General features: G+C 56.1%; 1 protein-coding gene across 1 annotated transcript; it reads left to right on the top strand.

Annotated features, from left to right (window-relative positions):
• The first annotated feature begins 3,258 nt into the window (after window positions 1-3,258).
• On the top strand, window positions 3,259-14,154 carry CBX6 (chromobox 6). Its single transcript, XM_028115475.2, has 5 exons — window positions 3,259-3,406; window positions 3,588-3,631; window positions 3,799-3,864; window positions 4,016-4,082; window positions 8,476-14,154. Exons 1-5 carry the CDS (start codon window positions 3,338-3,340, stop codon window positions 9,475-9,477), a joined length of 1,248 nt encoding a protein of 415 aa, XP_027971276.1. The 5' UTR covers window positions 3,259-3,337; the 3' UTR covers window positions 9,478-14,154.
• The last annotated feature ends 5,224 nt before the right edge of the window (window positions 14,155-19,378 follow it).

Below are 19,378 nucleotides of genomic sequence, written 5' to 3'. Positions count from 1 at the left end.
GCTCAGTGGGGAGTCTGCTTCTCCCTCTCCCTCTGCCCCTCCCTGCCTTGCTCATGCTCTCTCTCTCTTTCTCTATCAGGTAAATAAATAAAATCTTTATTAAAAAAAAGAGATGATCTATGAGAGGTGGAAGAATTCAAGGTGGAAGGGACTTTCTCTCATTAAAGCTCCGGCTGACCCCTCTACCTGGGCTGCCTTTCTCATTCTTCACTTGCAGGCAAATTCATCTTCAGCTTCCAAGGCCCCAGTCCAATGACCCCAGCTCTGAGAAGCCCTCCCAGCCTCCTCTCCTCCAGGTAGTGGGCTGCTCCCTTATCTAGTATGATGGTTCATTTGATTTGTCAGCTTGCTGGGCTCTGAGATGCCCAGATAGCTGGTAAAGATTATTTCTAGTGTGTTTGTGAGAGTGTTTCCAGAAGAGATTAGCATTTGAATCCACAAGCCACCCTTGCCAATGTGCCCTGTTATCCTGTATCCACTGTGGGCCTGAACAGAACAAAAAGGCAGAGGAATGGTGAATTCTTTATCTTCTCAAGCTGGGACATCTATCTTCTCCTGCCCTGGTTCTCTGCCTTTCCAATCAGGGCACTAACACCCGCCTCCTCATACTTGGGCCCTCTGCTACCAGCTTCCCTGGTTCTCCAGTTTGCAGACTTCTGGACCTTCATAACCACATGAGCCAATTCCTATAACAAATCTCCTCTTAATGTATTTCTGTATACACCCTAATGGTTCTGCTTCTCTGGAGAGCTCTAATACATTCAGATTCCCAAAGCATCCTCTACGTACCTTTTGTGGTAGGCTGCATATGCCCCATCCAGCCAAGGATGTCCACATTCTAATCCCCAGAACCTATGAATATGATACCTTACATAAGCTGTATAATATGTTACCCTAGGGTAAAAGGGACTTTGCAGATATGATTAAGTTAAGGATGTTGAGATGAGATAATCCTCAATTATTTGGGTGAGCCCAATGTGATCACAAAGATCCTTATTAGAAAGAAGCAGGAGGTAAGTCAGGGGAAGGCAAAAGTAAATATTGGAGTGATGCAGCCACGAGCAAAGGAATGTCAGCAGCTTCTAGAAGCTGCAAGAGGCAACGAATGGATTCTCTTCTAGAGCCTCCAGAAGGAACCAGCCCTGGGGATATCTTGACTATAGTTCAGTGACGCTGATTTGGGATTTCTGACCCCCAGAACTTTAAGATAATAAGTCTGTGCTACTTAAAGCTATTAAATGTGTGCTAATTTGTTACAGTGGCCATAGGAAATTACCACATGTTTATTCTAGCACTAGTCACACTATATGGCAGGTGCCTCTCTCACCTGAGAGTTCCTAAAACCTGGGGCACCTTTGTTTAGGTGACTTAACACAAAACCTTAAAAAGGGTCACAAAAGCTGCTGAGTGAACTAACACATGGATTTAATGTTTACCCATTTTATCTGACTGCCGCCTCTCAGCCTGAGCGCGTGCGCGCCTGCGCACACGCACACGCGCACACACACACGCGCACACACACCCACACCCACCCACACACACACACACACACAGCTCATCTGCCCCTTCACCCTGATCATCCCCAGAAAGGCAGCTCTATTCTTAGACCAAAGCCCACTCTGGGCTGGCCAGCAAATAGCTATTTTTCAAGAGCATGTTGATTTTAAGGAAGGTGAGGGGGATTTCTCCCAAGATAATAATTGGGCAAATCTGCATAGATGCAGAGATGAGAAGCAGCAGTTTTGATGCAGTCGATTTGAAACCACAAGAATTGGTATTACAGTACAGAAATGTAAAAATCCTCTTTTCTAATAAACAAGTGATGAAAGCAAGAGACGATCCTGATCCTCACCACATCCCCATTCCTCTCCACCTCCATCTCAGCCCCACCACAGCCACGAAAATGGTGGCAAAACTTCCAATTAATGACACCAAGAGAGGTTCGCTTCTTTTCATTAAGGGAGAAAAGCAGAACCCAGACAGTGTGATTCATAAGATCCCATTCTGTTAAAAAGAAGTAAATATATATATATACACTATGTATATACAATGTATACATACATGTGTTTGTATAGAGGGAGAACGGGCTGGAAGAGGATTCATGAAGATATTAACAATGATTTGATGGAGATTATGGGGGAACAGTCGGGTTTTGTTTTGTTTTGTTTTAATTTACAAAGAACAAGACCGTTGGTGTAATAAAGAATAAAGTTTAAATAATTCAAAGGAAAAGAAATGGAGCGTTTTGTGTGGCAGGGCTATTTTGTGTCCATTCCGGGACAGCCAGGTTTCCCAGTCTCTCCTCACACAGGAAGCTGGAGTCTGGTCTCCCTGTGAGCAATGGCGGAACCACTAAAGGAACAGCACGCAGCCGAAGCTTGCCGAGGCCAGGGGGCCTGGGAATCAGAAAACATATAGACAAGGTCATGTGGGTGGTTTCTGCCGAATGACCCAAGGATGACCCACTCGGGCCTAATCTGGGGTGCCAGGAACCCATCTCATCCCACAGCCTCTCTGTCCCTCCCCTCGCCGCCACATAGTCCTGGCTGCGATCTTCAACCCGCCTCCACGGTGAAGGCAGGTGCCGCCCAAGACCCCAGCCCGCCGAAGAACAGATGCACAGGATCCTCCCGGCCTTCCTCCAACCCAATACACCGCCCCCAGCCCTCTTCCTGCGGTGGAGTTTTTGTTTTAATTCATCTGAACTAGTTACAAAACCACACTCCCACGAATACATAAATAATGGATTGGGGAGGGGGAGGGCAATGTTTTTAAAGAAATTCCCGCAGGGCCTGGCAAGGCAACAGCAAATGCATTTCTGCTGTATCATATTTAACTGTTTGCAAACTTCTGCTGGGAGGATGCGCAGCAGCTGCAGAGACTCCATCGTCTTTCCCCTGCTGGGGCCTAGGGAGACTTGCAAGGGGGAGGTGTTAAAAGGAGGGAGAGGTTGTCAGCTATCGGGGGCCGGGAAGATGGAGAAGGCAGTAAGAAAGTGTTAGACTGCACTGCGCCCGACCAGGCTTCCCGCAAGCCAAGCAACCACCCGGTTCCGGGCCCGGACTCCCGCCGCCAGGCGAGGCCCCTTTAAGAGCCAGCGCGCGCCCCCGCCCCGCGAGCGCTCACTTTCCCTAGCAACCGCCCCGGGGGAGGGGGTGGTCCTGGCAACGGCGCGCCTGCCGGGAGGGGTCACGTGACGGCCCGCAGCTGGAACACGAGCGCGCGCCCCGCCGCGCGCCCGCCCGCCGGGGCCTGTGCGCTGCGGCGCGTGCGCGAGCGGTGCAGCACCGGCCGCGGGAGCAGGGAGTATTATGGGCTGTGGGTGCCGCTGAGCAAGATGGAGCTGTCTGCAGTGGGCGAGCGGGTCTTCGCGGCCGAATCCATCATCAAACGGCGGATCCGAAAGGTGAGCCGCCTCCCGAGGCGGGACGTCTTGCCCCGCAGCCGGTGTCCGGGTCCGCGGCCCATCAGGGCGAAGCGGTCCCGCTAACACGGGCTCTCTCGTCCCCCCCCGCGCCGCCGCCTCCTCGCGTCCCCGCATCCTCCCCACCCCCACTCCCCCCTTTTTTCTCTTCTCTGCCTTTCAGGGACGCATCGAGTACCTGGTGAAATGGAAGGGGTGGGCCATCAAGTAAGTGCCGGTGGGGTCCAGGGGCGATGGGGGAGGGGAAGGAGCGGACACCGGGGCCTTTTTTTCCCTTGGTGGTGGTGGGGGGGGGAGTGTGCACGTTTGGTGCCTCGCATGTGCCTCTGCCTATTAGGTTTTCATTTTTATTTTGTGCATGTGTGACTCGGCAGGTACAGCACTTGGGAGCCCGAGGAGAACATCCTGGACTCGCGGCTCATTGCAGCCTTCGAGCAGAAGTGAGTTTGGGGAGCTGGCAGGGGCGGCGGGGCCAAGGCTCGGCTGGGGCGCCGCGCAGGGAAGCGGGGGAAGCGGGAGAGCCGGGGAGGGCAGCGCGGAGTGGGGCCCTGGAAGGGGCTCTTTTTAACCTTTGGCGTTTCTCGGCCGCAGGGAGAGGGAGCGTGAGCTGTATGGGCCCAAGAAGAGGGGACCCAAACCCAAAACTTTCCTCCTGAAGGTAACCTGGCCCAGCCCCAGCAGCCCCCTCTCGGGCCCCTAGCCTTGGCGCAGCACGGGGCCTGCAAGGGAGGGACAGATCCTCGGCTGCCCAGGCAGGCGGACCTTTCCAGTGGGGCCCCAGCTGGGCAGGGGGTGGTTGTGAGCCCCCGACGGAGCCCCTGGCAGCCGGCCCTGGCCAGCTCCAGCTTCAGCAAGAGGGGCCTGGGAGTGGGGAGGGAGGGAGGGAGGAGGATAATCCTCGCTGACAAAACCAGGGTCTGGGCAGGCCACCTGGGCTCCAGCATGGGGGTGGATGAGGCAGGTGGGGGCTGTCCACCTGCGGGGGCGGCAGGGAGGTTACTTCTGCACGTCGGATGAAGCGAAACCCTCATCTCCCCCAGCCTTGAGCTGGTAGGGCTCTGCCTGGAATTAGAATCCATGGGGAAAGTAAATGTGGTTTCCCTCAGGGCTGGGAACAGGAGAAGCATTTGGGGGCCACCTGCCTCCCCACCCCCAGCTTCCTTCTCTCTCTTAGGGTTTGTTCTGCATGCCTCCCCTCCTCACTGGGGAATGCAACTTGAATTTGACCTTAGATCACTTCACTTTGAGTTTATCACCTGGGCCGGGCCACGGGCTTCCCCCCACCCCTGGCTGTTTCTGGAGGTTCTAATGAGAATGGGGTGTGGGGGAGTGGAAGCATAGCACATTAGCCTTGGCAAGAGAGACCTAGCCCCAGAGGAAGCCATCTTAGAGGTTTTGGTGGGTTAATTTTTCTTAGTGAGAAAGAACACAGTCGGAGAGGGAAGGTGAGATGACCCTAGGAGACAGGCAAGACTGCAGGCGGGCCTCCGTGGGACACCACCGTTGGCCCAATAGTGCTAAAGTTGCCTTGGGGCCCCTTCCCACCCTGGCAGCCTGTGACTTGGTGGCAATTGGCACGGGAAGGACAGGGAAGAGACTGTGCAGAATGCACAGCCTCAGCATCTCCAGTTTTTGCAAAAGGCTCAAAGCCCCGTGAGGGTGGGGTGGGCCTCTCCAGCCCCACCCCCACCCCAAAAGGTCTGTGCGTGGGTAAGGGTTTGAACTTAAAGCCGACGTGAAAGAACTGTTGGTTTCTAGAATTACATATTTCCGTGACTCCTGTTCCCAACCGCCATACGTTAGGGGATCCATGGAGGAGCACCCTTAACCCTTGATGCTTCTTAGGAGGAGGGATGGGGCGGGGCAGCTGGAGGGCGGGTGGGCTGTGTGACAGCCCCTCAGCGCAGCTGGAGCACCCTCTAGCGGTCAATTGAGTAATGACCGTGAGCTTGGATTCACGAAATGCCTTTTTTTTTTTTTTTTTTTTTTCCTTGATGGCTCTAGCTTCTGAGCTGGCTCTGGGCCTAACACAGTGCTGAACCCTCACATGGATTATCTCCTTTAATCCTCTCAACAACCCTATGAAGGAGTATTATTTCCTTTACCCAGATGAAAAAAATCAAGGCCCAGAGAGGGGAGATGACTTAGCGTGAGGTCCCACCACCCAGTTTCCTGGCTTCATTCCGGCTCCTTCTCTTCACCCTGTCCCTCAGAGAGTACATACATCCGGTTGAGGGGACAAGGTGGACACACCCAGGAAACGATGAAGGCCGCAGAGGTGGTGGGGCAGGGGGTGGAGAGGCAGCTGAGAGGACCTGAGCCTCACGAGAGTGATGTGGATGTTTGCCAGGGCTGGTGGAGACCAGCTTGGTCTGAGCCCATGGCTCTGAGTCACTGAGAGGCAGTGTATATAGCAAACCAATTATACTCAGCGCTTACTTTCTGCCTGGAACTGTTGGGAAATAGGAGCCCATGAGGTAGGTTGTGATTTAGCCCCATTTTACACCTAGAAAAATGGAGGCCAGGGAAGTTATGGAATGGGCCTGTGGTCACAAAGCTGTAGAATCCAGGTGTTTAATCTTCTGTGCTGTCATCTGTGGTACACGCCAACCCCTCAGAGCTGTGCCTCTCACCCCGTCAGAGTGCAGTAAACACATTGGCTGTGGTTGGCCTTTTTAATTCACAGGCAGACCCGGGTCCCACCTTCACAGAATTCCCAGCCTACAGAGGGGAGAGGAGGAAGGGCACACCAGTCCTTAAAAACGAAAATTAGAAAAAAAAAAATATATATATATATATATATATATATTTTAGAAGATATAAAGTAAGAAATGTTTCTCATAAAAAGTTTGGAAACTGTACATTAGTAAAAGATTATTGCTCACCAGCCCCTGTCCCTCACCCCCATGGAGAGAGAAATCTAGTCTGTCTCGAGTACTTGCTGTGTACCAGACACTGGGCTGAGCAGGTAGCATATGTTATCTGACGGTATATATGGCGCACCGAGCCAAAGTTTTGTCCCAGGTCTGAGATTTACCCACTTTTGTCACTCCTCAGGGTCCATCACCCCTGGACTTGGGCAGAGCCATGACAACAGAGCTCTGGGAGCGCAGGCGACATGCTGATGGCATGAACACTAACCCCCTGGGGGGGGATCAGAAAGAGTGGAGATTCCCCCAAGCTCCCTTGGGGATGAACCTGTCAAAGGCCCTGCTTGCCATGCCGAGGAAGCTTGGCTGTCTCCTGCCTTTGTCTGAGAAGGGATGTGAGGGAACCGGGCCCTGGCTCCACTGGCCCGTGCCCAGGAGGAGTGGGCAGCCCTGGCATGGGGCACGCGGGGTTGCTGCCACCTAGCGCTCAAAGGGATTGTTGGCCAAGCAGCCCCAGGAGACCCCCTCCCAGAGGGGCCGGGGGGCCACTTAGCGTTAAAAGTGTGTTTCCACCACCTTCTAAAGACCTCCCTGATTCAGCAAATAAGTCCACCGACACCGCTTCAGGGGATTGTGGTCAGATATAATCTAGTTTTGTCTGAGGGGCACACAGGCCACCTCACAGGGACTGGTTAAGCATCTAGTGCTGGGGGGGGTGGGTGTGGAGAGACCCCAGACCACAGATCCCATTCTCGGGGAGCTCACCAACTGACCGTAGGAGTGTGCCCTCCCCCTTGGCCACCACTGTCTCTCACCCGGATTGAGGCAGACATCACCTAGCGAGTCTCCTCCACCAGGAGCGAGGATGTGTGTAGATGACATATCAGCCATTGCTTTTAGTCCCTTGACCACCGCATGGCTCTCTGCCTCCCCTGTTGGTCTTAGCGGTGTCCGTGCGGCAGGCCACCAGAGCCTCTGTAGCTGCCTCAAACATCGTTGGCTCAGAAAGGACCAAGGCTTCCTCCTACTAAGGCTTCATCCTCCAAGATAGGCCTGTGCCCCTAAGCTGTGCTCCGCTAGGCCCCATCCGTCCTTTATTACATTGAATCACCCAACATCCTCACTGCCCGTCCCTTGTCTTTCCCAGGGCGGGCAGCCCCTGGGAGAGAGGCTGTGTGTGTTTGGAGTCGTAGCTCCAAGCAATTGGCTTGTGACTCTAGTACTTTGTTAGTGAAGGAAGGACTAGCCATGGAGGACGGTTTATGTGGCCTTGTGAGTCCCCTGCCCTGAACGTGGGGGGGGCTTTACCGATGTCCACCTGGGAGTGCAGCTGAGCCCAGGAGCCTGGGACAGGTTCCCTGGCTGCCCACAGGCCTGCTCAACTATGCTACCCTCCCCCCACCCAGGCCATCCCAGCATGGATATGAAGTTGGTCCATCCCCACCAGACCCTTGTCTCACTGGGGTGGATTCCAACCTAGGCTTTAGGTGTTGGCTTTGGAATCTGTTGGCACTGATTTGCTCAGCCCCAGGCCTTGAGCCAGATCCTGGGCAGACATGAATCAGACCCAGGAGGGGAAGTGGAGGGGGCCCGGAGCGTACAGGAGGGGCTGAGAGGGCCAAGGGGTTGTCCCAGAGGTGCTGATCAGCCAGGGAGGCGAATCCAAGCTGGAGGTGCAGCCTGTTCAAAAGCAGAGAGCGCAGAGCCTTTGGGACTCTGCAAGTAGGTCAGTGGCGCTGGGGTGTGGGGTGGAGCAGGGAGGGGCCTCCCTCTTCCTTCTGTCACCAAGAATTGGTCCGTGGAGGAGTGCCAAGCTAGGCTGGGATCCTTCACAGAGCAGAGTTGGTCAGGGGCTTCTGAGCAAAGGGTCATTCCTTCCATGCAGTGTCCTCATTGCTGAGGTCACTCATTCTCTGTGTCAGCCAGGGTAGCCGCCATCTGTCCCAGGGGCCCATGGCTATCAAAAATGGTGGGTCTTAGAGTCCCGCTTGGGCGCTTCGCTTCACCTGTCTGAACCCATTTCCTTTTATCTCTAAGACGGGGTTGGGAGCACAGCAGATCTTCCAAGATGCTCTCAGGATGGTTTAATGAGACGGGACTTGTGGGTGGGTGGCGCAGGGACATCCGGAGGAGGTCAGCAGGAAGCTGAGCCTCCGCTCACCGCCTCCCTCCGCCCCTCAGGCGCGGGCCCAGGCTGAGGCCCTCCGCATCAGCGATGTGCACTTCTCTGTCAAGCCAAGCGCCAGCGCCTCTTCGCCCAAGCTGCACTCCAGCGCGGCCGTGCACCGGCTCAAGAAGGACATCCGCCGCTGCCACCGCATGTCCCGCCGCCCCCTGCCCCGCCCCGACCCCCAGGGTGGCAGCCCTGGCCTGCGCCCCCCCATCTCACCTTTCTCCGAGACGGTGCGCATCATCAATCGCAAGGTAAAGCCTCGGGAGCCCAAGCGAAACCGCATCATCCTCAACCTGAAGGTGATCGACAAGGGCACGGGCGGAGGCGGCACTGGGCAGGGGGCCGGAGCCCTCGCTCGCCCCAAAGTCCCCTCGAGGAACCGCGTCATCGGCAAGAGCAAGAAGTTCAGCGAGAGCATCCTGCGCACCCAGATCCGCCACATGAAGTTCGGCACCTTCGCGCTGTACAATAAGCCCCCGCCCGGCCCTCTGCCTCCCCAGCCAGCGGGCAAGGCCGATGCTGCGGCCTCCCCGGGCCCTGGGCTGCTCCTGGCCGCCCCCGCTGCCCCCTACGACGCCCGCAGCTCCAGCTCCTCCGGCTGTCCTTCACCAGCACCACAGTCCTCCTCCGACCCTGACGACGCGCCCCCCAAGCTGCTCCCTGAGACCCTGAGCCCAGCTGCTCCCGACTGGCGTGAGCCCGAAGTGCTTGACCTGTCCATCCCTCCTGAGGCCGCGGCTGCCAGCAAGCGGGGGCCTCCCGATGTCCCTGCTGCCGCGGGCCCGGCGCTGCCCACGGCCCCCGAGCCTGCCAGTGCCGCCTCCGAGCCTGAAGCTGGGGACTGGCGCCCTGAGATGTCACCCTGCTCCAACGTGGTGGTCACCGACGTCACCAGCAACCTTCTGACAGTCACTATCAAGGAATTCTGCAACCCTGAGGATTTCGAGAAGGTGGCTACTGGGGTAGCAGGTGCCGCTGGGGGTGGTGGCAGCAGTGGGGTGAGCAAGTGAGGGGGCTCCACCAAGGAGGGGGGCTTGGGGGGGGCCCTCCTGCCCAAAGTCCTACGTTTGCTCCCGCGCCCACCCCTGCCCTCAGACACCTCTGCCTGTGCTTTGCTTGTTTCAGATGGCTCGGTGTTGCCCCCCCCCGGGATGGGGCTGGGCAGTTGGAGCCCCCCGAAGCCCAGTGGGAGCAGCAGTCCTGGAACGGGTTAGGGCTGGGGTGGGGCGAGGGCACTTGGAAGTCCTCCCTCTTGCCCCTCGGCACCCTCCCTGCCCGTGTATGGTGGGGCCTGCTGGGTGGCTCCCCCGGAGCCCCCGAACCTGGGGTTCAGCTGCCTCCTCCGCATCCCACTCTGTCTCTCCCCAGCTTGCTTCCAGCTCTCGCACACAGCATCTGATTTCTCGGTGCTAACCCGGCAGCTGTGGGGCCCCTTAGGAGACCCCCTCCCAGCGGGCACGCTGTCCCTTTCCTCCCCAAACCGGATGCCTGGGCAGGAGGGCCAGGGATGGCAAAGCCCAGTCAGAGGTGGAGGTGAGGCCGGCCTCGGCCCTTCCCTCCACGTCAGGGAGGGTGGCAGGAGCGGGGCCAGAGGGCCAGAGGCCTGGCTCTTCCCACGAACTTTAGCACCCGACCCAAGCAGGTCCCCTTAGGCTCCACCTCGCCCCGGCTCCCTCCTCAACCCCATCTCAGAGGTGGGAGGGACGGGTAGGGCCCTTCAGTTCTCGACCAAAGGTGCTACAAGAACCTGCTGTGGAAACTTCCAGCTGGCGTGCGCACCTGCCGCCCCACGGCGTGTTTGTGCGCGTACCCGGATGTGCACGGGGCCCGGGCTTTCCAGGCGGCTCTGTTGAGGGTTCCTCAGAATGGGGTTTGTCCGAGGCCCGACCTTTCCTTGCCCGGACCTGGCGCGGGTCCGAGGAGTTTGCTGTGGAGCCCCCAGGCCGATCCCCCCAGCCCAGCTGTGCTGGGGTGCACGCCCCCACGCCGCCCTGTCCCGGGCGGCCCGCTCAACCAGCCAGGCCTTTGCTGCGGACACGGCCTGGCGGGAACTGAGGTGGAGACGGGAGGCCCCGCTCCGGCCTTGCCCTTCCTTCCTCCCCCGCGTCTGGGGGAAGGAGGAAGCCTGGAAACCACTCCCGGTGGGGGGGGGGGGGCCTCCAGCCTCTCCCCGGCCCCCCACCTTCGCTTCTCACCGCTGAGGCTTCTCACCGCGCAGCCTGCTCGAAGCAGCCGGAGGCTCCGGAGCCCAGGGCAGCTTTCCCAGGGAGCTAGGGTGTCCATGCCGGTGGCAGAGACCAGGGCCCCTGCTTCAGGCCAGGCCCTGGGAGGGCGGGCAGGCCAAAGGGGGTGACCAAAGAGGGGGCTTGTGTTCTCCAGGAGAGGGAGGGTATGCGGGACTGGGGCGCTGTGGGGGCCGCCCGGCCGGCCAGCCCCGGGCTTCAGTCTGGCCTGGGTGGCGTGGCCCTGAGCGGGGCTCCAGGGAGCTTCCGGGCGTGTGCAGTGAGAAGTGTCTCAACTCGGAAGCGTGATGGCGGAAGGTAGGGGGAGGCAGAAAGAGAATCCCGTTAGGTAACAGATGCCTTCGTCGGAAGTACGGGAGGACTCGCTCTTCCAGATCTCCCTGCCAGGGTGGCCCCTGCCCCCTCCGCACCCCCGGATGTAGAACAAGGGCCCTCACAGGGTTTGGGGGGCTGGCACTCCTAGACCCCTCCCCACTCTGCCCTTTGTGTTGGCTCTGTGGCCGTCCAAGTGCCAATTGGCTTACCCCCCAAATAAGGGCTGGTATTTCTCCTCTGTCCTTAGAGGGGATTTCCCCCCTGACCCCTCACCCCAGGTGAGTGACCGCCTGGGGGCCAGTTACAGGTGTTTTTCAGAGACCATAGAAATGTGTTTTCCTGAGAGTCCGTGTCATTCGTGACTTTTTTTGTAAAGAAGTTGTGTTTTCAGAGGTGATTTTATGACAGGAAAGTGAAAGAATTAGTTTTGCAAAAAAACAAAAAACAAAAAAAGAGGAAAAAAAAAAGAAATAGAAAAAAATATTGTGGGATTCCTACGGGGTCGGGGTGGGAGTGGGGGGGAGAGAAAGAGATATTTAAAGAAAAACTAGTACCGCAGTGATTGCACAGGTGAGGTGGTGATGTTAGGAACGGGGATGGGCGGCCTCCCTCCTGTCCTGGGCCCAGCCCCCACACCTAGCCTCCTTCAAAGGGAAGGATGACCGCTGGTCCCAAGGGAACTCGCCAGAGCTGCAGGGGCCAGGTGAAGGGAGCTGAGATTTGGGGGGATGGTGGGGGGGGGGTGAGCGGGAGTCCCACTGTTGCATCCTTGGTGACTTTGTCCAGGAAAGCTGGTGAGTAGATACAGTTGGGTTTCTCGCTCTCTTCCACTCATTTGCCAGCTTGTTGGGTCATCTGGTCCCTCCCTCCCCACCACCCCAAAGACCGTGACACCCCTGAGCTTCCCTGTCCAGGTAGGGGATACAGGTTTCAGAAAGACAGGAGCTGTAGATTCTGGGAGAATCTTAGGTAGTGACCCTAAGAGATTGGGAGTGCCCATGCGGAGAAGAGAATGCCTACCCTTTCTCTTCCCACGGGTGGGTTGCTGCCCCGACCCTCAGCCGTGCGGCCCCATCCCATCTCAGCACACGCGGAGGCACACATGCACACTGCTTCGAGGTGGGCACCTCCCCTGGGAGGCCCAGGTGGGCACAGGGTCAAGAGCAGGTGGAGCTCTCCTTACCTCTCTCCCAGGGTGGCTCTGAGCGGGGACCCATAATCCCCCCACACACTCTTGCACGAATCAGCCTCCTCTGGGCCCTCCCTCTCCCCTTGCTGCTTTTCCGTTTGCCTAATTACCAAGCAGAAGTTGCATTCTGGTTTGCTTTATTTTTGTATGTGAAATACCCCCAAAGCCCAATCTCCCATATTCAATATCAGTTGGGGCATCGGTCCTCCCCCCTTAATGCCACCCCTTCCCCACCCACGTGTCATGGGAAGCAGGTGAGGTCTGGTGTCACCAGTTTGAGATGGGAAGTTGGGACACCTCCCTGTCTCATTCCCCTCTCTGACCCTCAGTGTGCCCTTCTGTGAAATGGGTGTATTGGGCTCAAGACCTCTTCATAAAGCACTGCTGGTGTCCAGACAGCTGCTGAGGATTCAGTGCTGGTAGAGGTCGCTGGCACTGGGGCAAAATGAATGCCATCCTTCCCCACTCTGGAAAGAAGTGATGATTGAGGTCCAACCTCAGTGGGAGGTGGGCAGAGTAGGAGGGATCACCCCATTGAAAAGACCAGGAAACTGGGGCTCTGGGAGGCAAAGCTGCTTCGCTGGGGTGAAGAGCCCAGCTGCTCTGGCATTTTGGGAGAAGCCCCTTCAAAGGGGGCGGAGGGGGCGGACGCTGAAGCCACTGCAGAGCCAGCAGGCGCCCCCCCCCCGCCTTTGCCAGGCAGTCCTGGGTGAGGGGTCAGCCCAGAGGAGGAAACATAGGTCGGGGGTGCTGGGCCATGACCAGCCCTTTTAGCCTTCATGGGGCCCAAGTGGACGCACCACCATTCCTACCTTCTGGGGTTTTATTGCTTGGTTGGGTTGGGTTGGGTTTTTTGGTCTTTTTGTTTTTTGTTTTTGTTTTTGTTTTGTTTTTGCACTTGGCCCACGCCGGACAGTGGAGCCCCACACGGTCAGTTCCGCTTTCGGGCTCCCATGCACTAGCCCAAGGCAGCCTCTCGGGGGCTTGTATGGTTTAAGGAATCACTTTTAAAAAGAAAAGGAAAGTGTTTAAAGGTTTTCGTTTTTCTCAGTCTGCATCTCCTCTCAGATTCAGAAAGGAGTTTAGGGGCTAACACTCCAGGAGAGGGTCTCCTTAGCCTGACTCCATCTTGCTGACAGTCACCAACATGCCGAAATAGGGGGACAGGCTGAGTGGGGACTGAGGACCCCACACCCCAGGCCTGTGGGGTCCCCCTGCCTCGCCTTGAAGGAGTCGATAACCCACTCCGACAGTGAGTGAGTGCCTACTGTATGCAGAGCTTCAGCTAGGCAAACAGGGCTGATGGTCTAACCGGACCCCTTGCAAGAGGCCAGGGTAGAAGGAACCAAGAGTTCTGGGGCCTGCCCCCGCTGTTGGGCGGAGTGCAGATGGACACTTTTTGTTTGTTTTAATTTAAAAACACAAAGGCCTAAAGAAATGTATCTTATAATTTTTTTAATTTTTGAAAAGCTCATTTAATGAATTGTGCACGAATGAATTCTATATATATAAAATATACGTATATAGCTCTATATTTGGGGAGGGGCGCTGTCTCTTATTTCTCTTTTCTCATTTTAAAAATGAAGTGTTGTTGCCTTTGTCTGTGGTTCAACCATCCAGCTCCCAGCTGGCTAAACTTTGCCTCCAGTGGGGTGACAGAGGGACTGAGTTGGGTTGGCAGGAGACCAGGAATGGAGCTGCCACCCGAGCGGGGGGGTGAGTCCCCCAGGCTACCTGCCCCCTCCCAGAGGTTGCGGGTGTGGGTTTTGGTTCTGTTGTTCTGGATTCGGTTGTTTCTGGGCCGGGGGAGGGGGGTTTGTGCCGATTACTCTCGTCTTGTATGTTTAGTTCTGCTGCTCTTCAGTGTTGTATCAATGCCAGGAAGGGGGAGTGAAAAGCCTCTTTTGCCCCCCAAATAAATTGTCACATTCCGAAGCTAAGGTCTGGCCCCTAGGGTGGGGATGTGTCAGTCTCATTTCTTCGGGCTGTGCATGTGGTCCCTCCAAGCATCGGGCCAGGCCTCGCCTGCTGCAGTGAGGAGGGGGGTGGCCTGTCCCTCCAGCTGTGGCCTGTTTCCAAGCTCGCCACCTCCCACCCTCTCCCCACCTCGCAGCCTGTAAGTGCGCTGAGTTGGAGGTAAGACTGAGGTGCTGCCAGGCAGGCGGGCGCCTTGGGGGGGGACGCCACTGCCCGCTCCCCACTTGGAATGGCAGCAGCTGCAGAGGAGGGGGCTTGGGGGGGGCTGGGTCCCTAACAAGTTTTTCACCACAGGGCCTGGAAGAATGGGCCGGTGCAGAGAAACGTTTGTTCTCTGGGCACTCAGGTGCCTTCTCTGATTAGATAGGTGAGCAGCCACGAGGAGCCCTCTCCCCACGTAGGGCAACCTCATGGGTTGAAAAGCCGCAGCCCTGGGCAAACCTATGCCTTCCTCAAGGGCCCTGTCGCTCTGCCCTTGAGCCACGCCTTTGTGCATCGGTGGCCACCCATTTGCCAGACCTTGAGCACATGCCCCCCCGAATCCTCCCCTTCCACAGCGCCCCCACCCCTGATCATGAAATCCCCGGTGTCTCCCCAGCCTGTGTGCACCCCCCCCCCGGCCCCGTCCTGACCGGTCTGCCAGGCTCCGTCCTAGCCTGTTCCACCCCTGCCTCTTCCACGGCAGTGCTACAGGGGGCTGGGGCCGCCGCCTCAAGCCCCCTGGGAGCCCACTGCCCTCGGGATCATGTTGCAAGTCCTCCACTGGCAGCCTGCCTGGGGTGCCGGCCCCTCCCACTCTCCTTGAGTTCTCTGCAGGGGCCTCCCATAGCCTGCAGCGCCTCCTGGCCACCTACCTGGGGCCTTGTCCTTCCAGGTCCCTAAGGGTGGGGCGGCAGCGTCCCACGCTACCCACAGCTCACAGCCCAGCGCCTGACACACGCTAGGCCCTCCGTTCATCTTTCCTCCAGTTGTCACCCCCTTACTGATGGGGTCGGTGAGGCGGGGGAGTAACTGAGCAGACCTGGGATACCAGGACAACTCATCCAACTGGTCCTGGGCCAGCAGGACAATTGGGAGCGTGGCCCTGTCTGCCCCTGGTCCCGGCAGGTGGGTGGGAAGGTGGGCGAGGGATGTGAGTCCTGCTGTGCAGCCGGCTGGCCCTCCTCCATGGCACCTACTGCAGCCCTCCCCCTCCCTGGTCATCTCGCCAGTTTCAGTGTTCTGTTCTCCAAAAATCCTTAATCCATACTGACGGACAAAACAGCCATGAGCTCAGTGCACCCACTACAGGCCAAATACCCCTCTCTCCCCCTGCCCAGCTCCACACCTCCACCCCCTCCCTGGGGCGCAGTGAAGCCTCAAGTGAAGAGCTGTGTCGTGGGGGGGACTTGGTTAATCCATTCATTTTCCTGAAGTGGCACAGTTCTCAGTGGTGGAGGGGGCTGCCCTCCAGCTCTTGCCCCCAAGCCCCACGCTCTCGGGGATTGGGAACACCCTTGTGAAGCAGGTGCGTTCAGAGATTAAGAGTCACTGCTGTCCCTTGTTCCAAGTCATGCCATTCCTAGGCAGTGAGCTCTGTATTAGTTGCCCCTGAGTGAGTGTGACCACAACCGCTTCTTAAGGAGGATTGGAGGGTTTGCTTTGAGTGCCGGGCAGGACCACGAAACTCAGCTCAGAGGGCACGATGCCCTGTCTGAAACGCTCCAGGGTCGCTGTTGGTGTCACAGGGTTCATCTGCCAGGTGGTACCTAACCCAGCCCCCGTCCTCACCTTCTCTTCCTGGGCCTCGCCAGGGGTCCGGGTCAGCCCCGGGGTGAAGCCCAGGGCTGGGACAAGGGAAGGGTGGGGGTTGGGATAGGTGAGAAGGATAAGCTTGCAAAATTACGCCATCATTTTTTAAAAGCTGTAAGAGCAGTGGCTTTTCTGTCCTTATCAAATTCTGCCTGAAGTGAAGAGGGGGGCTCAGCATGGTTGCATCCAAATCGGAAGCCCCCCTCAAGCCAGATCACAGGTCTGTGTGCCCATTCTGCACCATCTTTGTTCAGGCTGCTGGCTTCTGACAGTTCACACTTCAAAGAGGGCTCTGGCTCAGAGAGCTCAGGGACGCCTGATCCGTGCAGGGGGTCTGCAAGGGAAGCAGCAGGTGAGGGGCCCCACCCTCCAGACATCCATGCGCTCTGAGCGTCTCTTCATCACAGGAGGGTTGAAGGAGGAAATAACCCTGGTGAGCAATAATGAGACCTGGACACAGCAGAGGCAGTGGGAATGGTAGGAAGTGACCAGAGTTGAGAGATATTTGGAATATTGAAGATTTTGTGACTGGCTTTCAGTGCTTGCAAGAGGGAGCCTCTTAAAACCTCCTGGGTATCTGGTGAGCAAAGGAGGGGGTGTTGGTGCCACTCACAGGCGGCCTGGGGAGCCTGGTGGGGGAGTCAGCTTGGGAGGAGGGTGAATGCAGTTTGAGACACCTTGGGTGTGAATCAGGAGGGATTTTGACCCATAGACGTGAGGCTTGGAGCAGCAATTTCCTGCTCACCCAGGCACTGCTAGGGAAATCTGTCCCTTTGTTGAAGAGCCTTTATCCCCAAGTGCACCTCAGCTCTGAGATGTCACCAGACACCCTGGAAGGATCACTAGGGACTTAAGGGCTTTGCTCCAGAGGCCACTGGGATATCTAGCCCCTGCCTGCCACCACCCAATAATCTCATGCCTTTCATCTGGGTGAGGTTGTGGGGCAGGTGGCTGGGGACAGTGAGTCAGACAAGTGGTGGGGAGGTGGGAGGAGGCTTACCAGGGTCACTCAGAGGCTGAAGGAGTGGAATCCAGGTCTTGGGCATGGTGGATGGAACCTTCTGGAGGGGTGCTACACAATGCCTAGAGATACTAAAGTATAACAGACATTCTGTTAAATACCTAGCAACCCTCCAAGATAGTAAAGAAATCCCCACGGACCATAAACAAAGAGGAAGCCAAAATCAGAGTGATAAGCAGATGCCAATCCTTTGCCCTGCAGGGTGGGTCTGCGGGTGACCCAGGGACAGGTATGGGGAGATATTGGCCTTTGCTGATCTTGGTAACGAAGGAGCTTGGAGTCTACATCTATATACGGATGGGAGACAAGGCCTTGAGCCCTTGCCAAAAGAGATCTGAAACCAAGACACCTGAATATAGCATATCTTCAGTGAAAAGGCAAATGGTTACCAAAAAAAAAAAAAAAAAACCAAAAAACCTGTCATTAGAGACGTTTCATGTTTGGCTCTGGTTGGAAAAACAAAAATTAAGTCTCCCTTGAGAAATTATGACTCTAGACCTTCCCTAACACAAATCTGAGCTTTGAATTTGCATTACCCACATGGTCCCAGAACTGCCAGATCTGGTAATTAACATACAAAGCAAATGTGGGATGCATTACACCCACAGAGCATGTGGCAATAGTAAATGCAAGCCTCTCTGGAAGGACATTCCCAAATAAAAGCCACAGTGGGATATTCACAGATAAAACCCTTGTTAACGTGAGCTTGCAATCCAAAATTACAAGACATACAAAGAAGAAAGCCACAAAGACACACAGCAGAATGACAAACAGCCTGTATGGAATCCTGCACCTGACACGTCATTTTCAAGCTGTGACACACTGAAGATTTCCAGACACTACCATGGACATCATGCGGCAGGATATAAAGCAAATCCCAATACATCTCAAGAAACTTGTCATCACAGTTCATGTATAATTAAATGAAAAATGAATAGCTAGAAGAACTGAAAAACCAAGCCTCATATACTTGGATGGTAATACACATCTCTCGTTCCCTGGTGTCTTGCTCCCTCCTCCCCAAACTTCTGAAATCTCCGTAGAACAGTGAGACTCAAGATAAATGTGAAAATGTGAATATGTGGTAGATAACACAGGAGGTGCACAGCCAATTGGGAGTTGAAGCTGGATGGGAACAGGTCTCCCGTGGTCCCTCTAGATGGAATATGACCTTCATTAGAGCAGAAGACCAAAGTCATCTCTGTCTCTTCCAAAGGCTGAGCTCAGAGTGTGACAAAGACATGAGCCTCCATTTAAATGACAGCGGCTAACGATCAGCCTTTATGAGCCAGAGGGAAACATCAATGCAGAGCCATGACGAGCTGGCGGAAATGGGGCAAAGCAGCTGGCAGGTGTTCTTGGTGCTATGGCATAAAGACAGCACCCCCCACCCCGCCGGCCTTCTGCCCACCTCATCTCATGGTGTGAAATCCCAGCACGAGCAACACACTCTTTTCAGGTGGATTTGGAGGTCCCTAGGGGTTCTCTGTGAAGGCTCCGATAGTCCCGTCTGTGAGCAAGGCAACAGGACACACTTTGGAAAAGGCAATTGTAGACTGTCCCCCGCAGGGACTCATTAAAGTGACCGTCCTCTCTCAGGCTCCCTTGACACAGTGTCCATGTCGAAGTGTCCTGGTGGAGGCTTTCTGTTCTCATCAGCCCCAACGTGCTCCCCCACACTCATCCCTCCCCTGCCTGCCTGCCTATCACACCCCTGTCACCAGAAGGAGACCCCTGTCTGGGTTCAGGTGGTCAGGTCACTTCTCCTCTACAGCCCTCGTGCCCCTCAGCTGTCGTGGAAGCCGGGAGTCCCTACTTCTCAGGGTTCCTTGGGAGGCCTGAGGTGATGGGTGCGAAAGGGTTTTTGTGCAAGCACCGCTTGGGTAGGAGGAGACATCTTCCAGATCTATGTGTCCAGACTTGACCATTCTTCTGACTTCCGGCCCAGGTGCTCCAGGGCTCTGCTCACCAATTCTCAATGCCCTCCTCCCATGTAAGAGCTTCGGTATAGTTGAACAGTGGATTAGTCCCAGCTCTGCCACTTTGTGTGATCTCAGGCCCGTCAAGCACTCTCTGGGCCTCTGCGTCCTCTTCTGTAAAACAGAGGAGAGGGGTTTCCTCTAATTATCCTTCCAACCCAGAATTGCTCTAAGAAAGACAACTAACACAGACAGAGTGGACTTTACAAGGATTAACTAATTAAATCCTCACAAGCCAGAGAGCTCAGTACCTACGATATAGAAATGAGGGCACTGTGGTCCAGAAAGGTGAAATTATGGCTCACGAATTCCTATGCGGCAGAGGTGGGAGTTGAACCCACACGGTCATACTTCCCACTGTGCCCACGTCCTCCTGCATGGCATGGTAGGTGAGGA

Source organism: Eumetopias jubatus, unplaced genomic scaffold (genome assembly GCF_037043125.1).
Source record: "Eumetopias jubatus isolate StellerSeaLion01/CBP00866 unplaced genomic scaffold, mEumJub1_p1.0 scaffold_8, whole genome shotgun sequence".
NCBI classification, from domain to species: Eukaryota; Metazoa; Chordata; class Mammalia; order Carnivora; family Otariidae; genus Eumetopias; species Eumetopias jubatus.
This window is presented reverse-complemented; position numbering and strand designations above follow the sequence as displayed.

Coding starts and splice junctions, on each gene's coding strand:
- CBX6 (XM_028115475.2), top strand. CDS start 3,338: ATGGAGCTGTCTGCAGTGGGCGAGCGGGTCTTCGCGGCCGAATCCATC. Junction 3,632..3,798: donor TGGAAGGGGTGGGCCATCAA/GTAAGTGCCGGT, acceptor GTGACTCGGCAG/GTACAGCACTTGGGAGCCCG. Junction 4,083..8,475: donor CCAAAACTTTCCTCCTGAAG/GTAACCTGGCCC, acceptor TCCGCCCCTCAG/GCGCGGGCCCAGGCTGAGGC.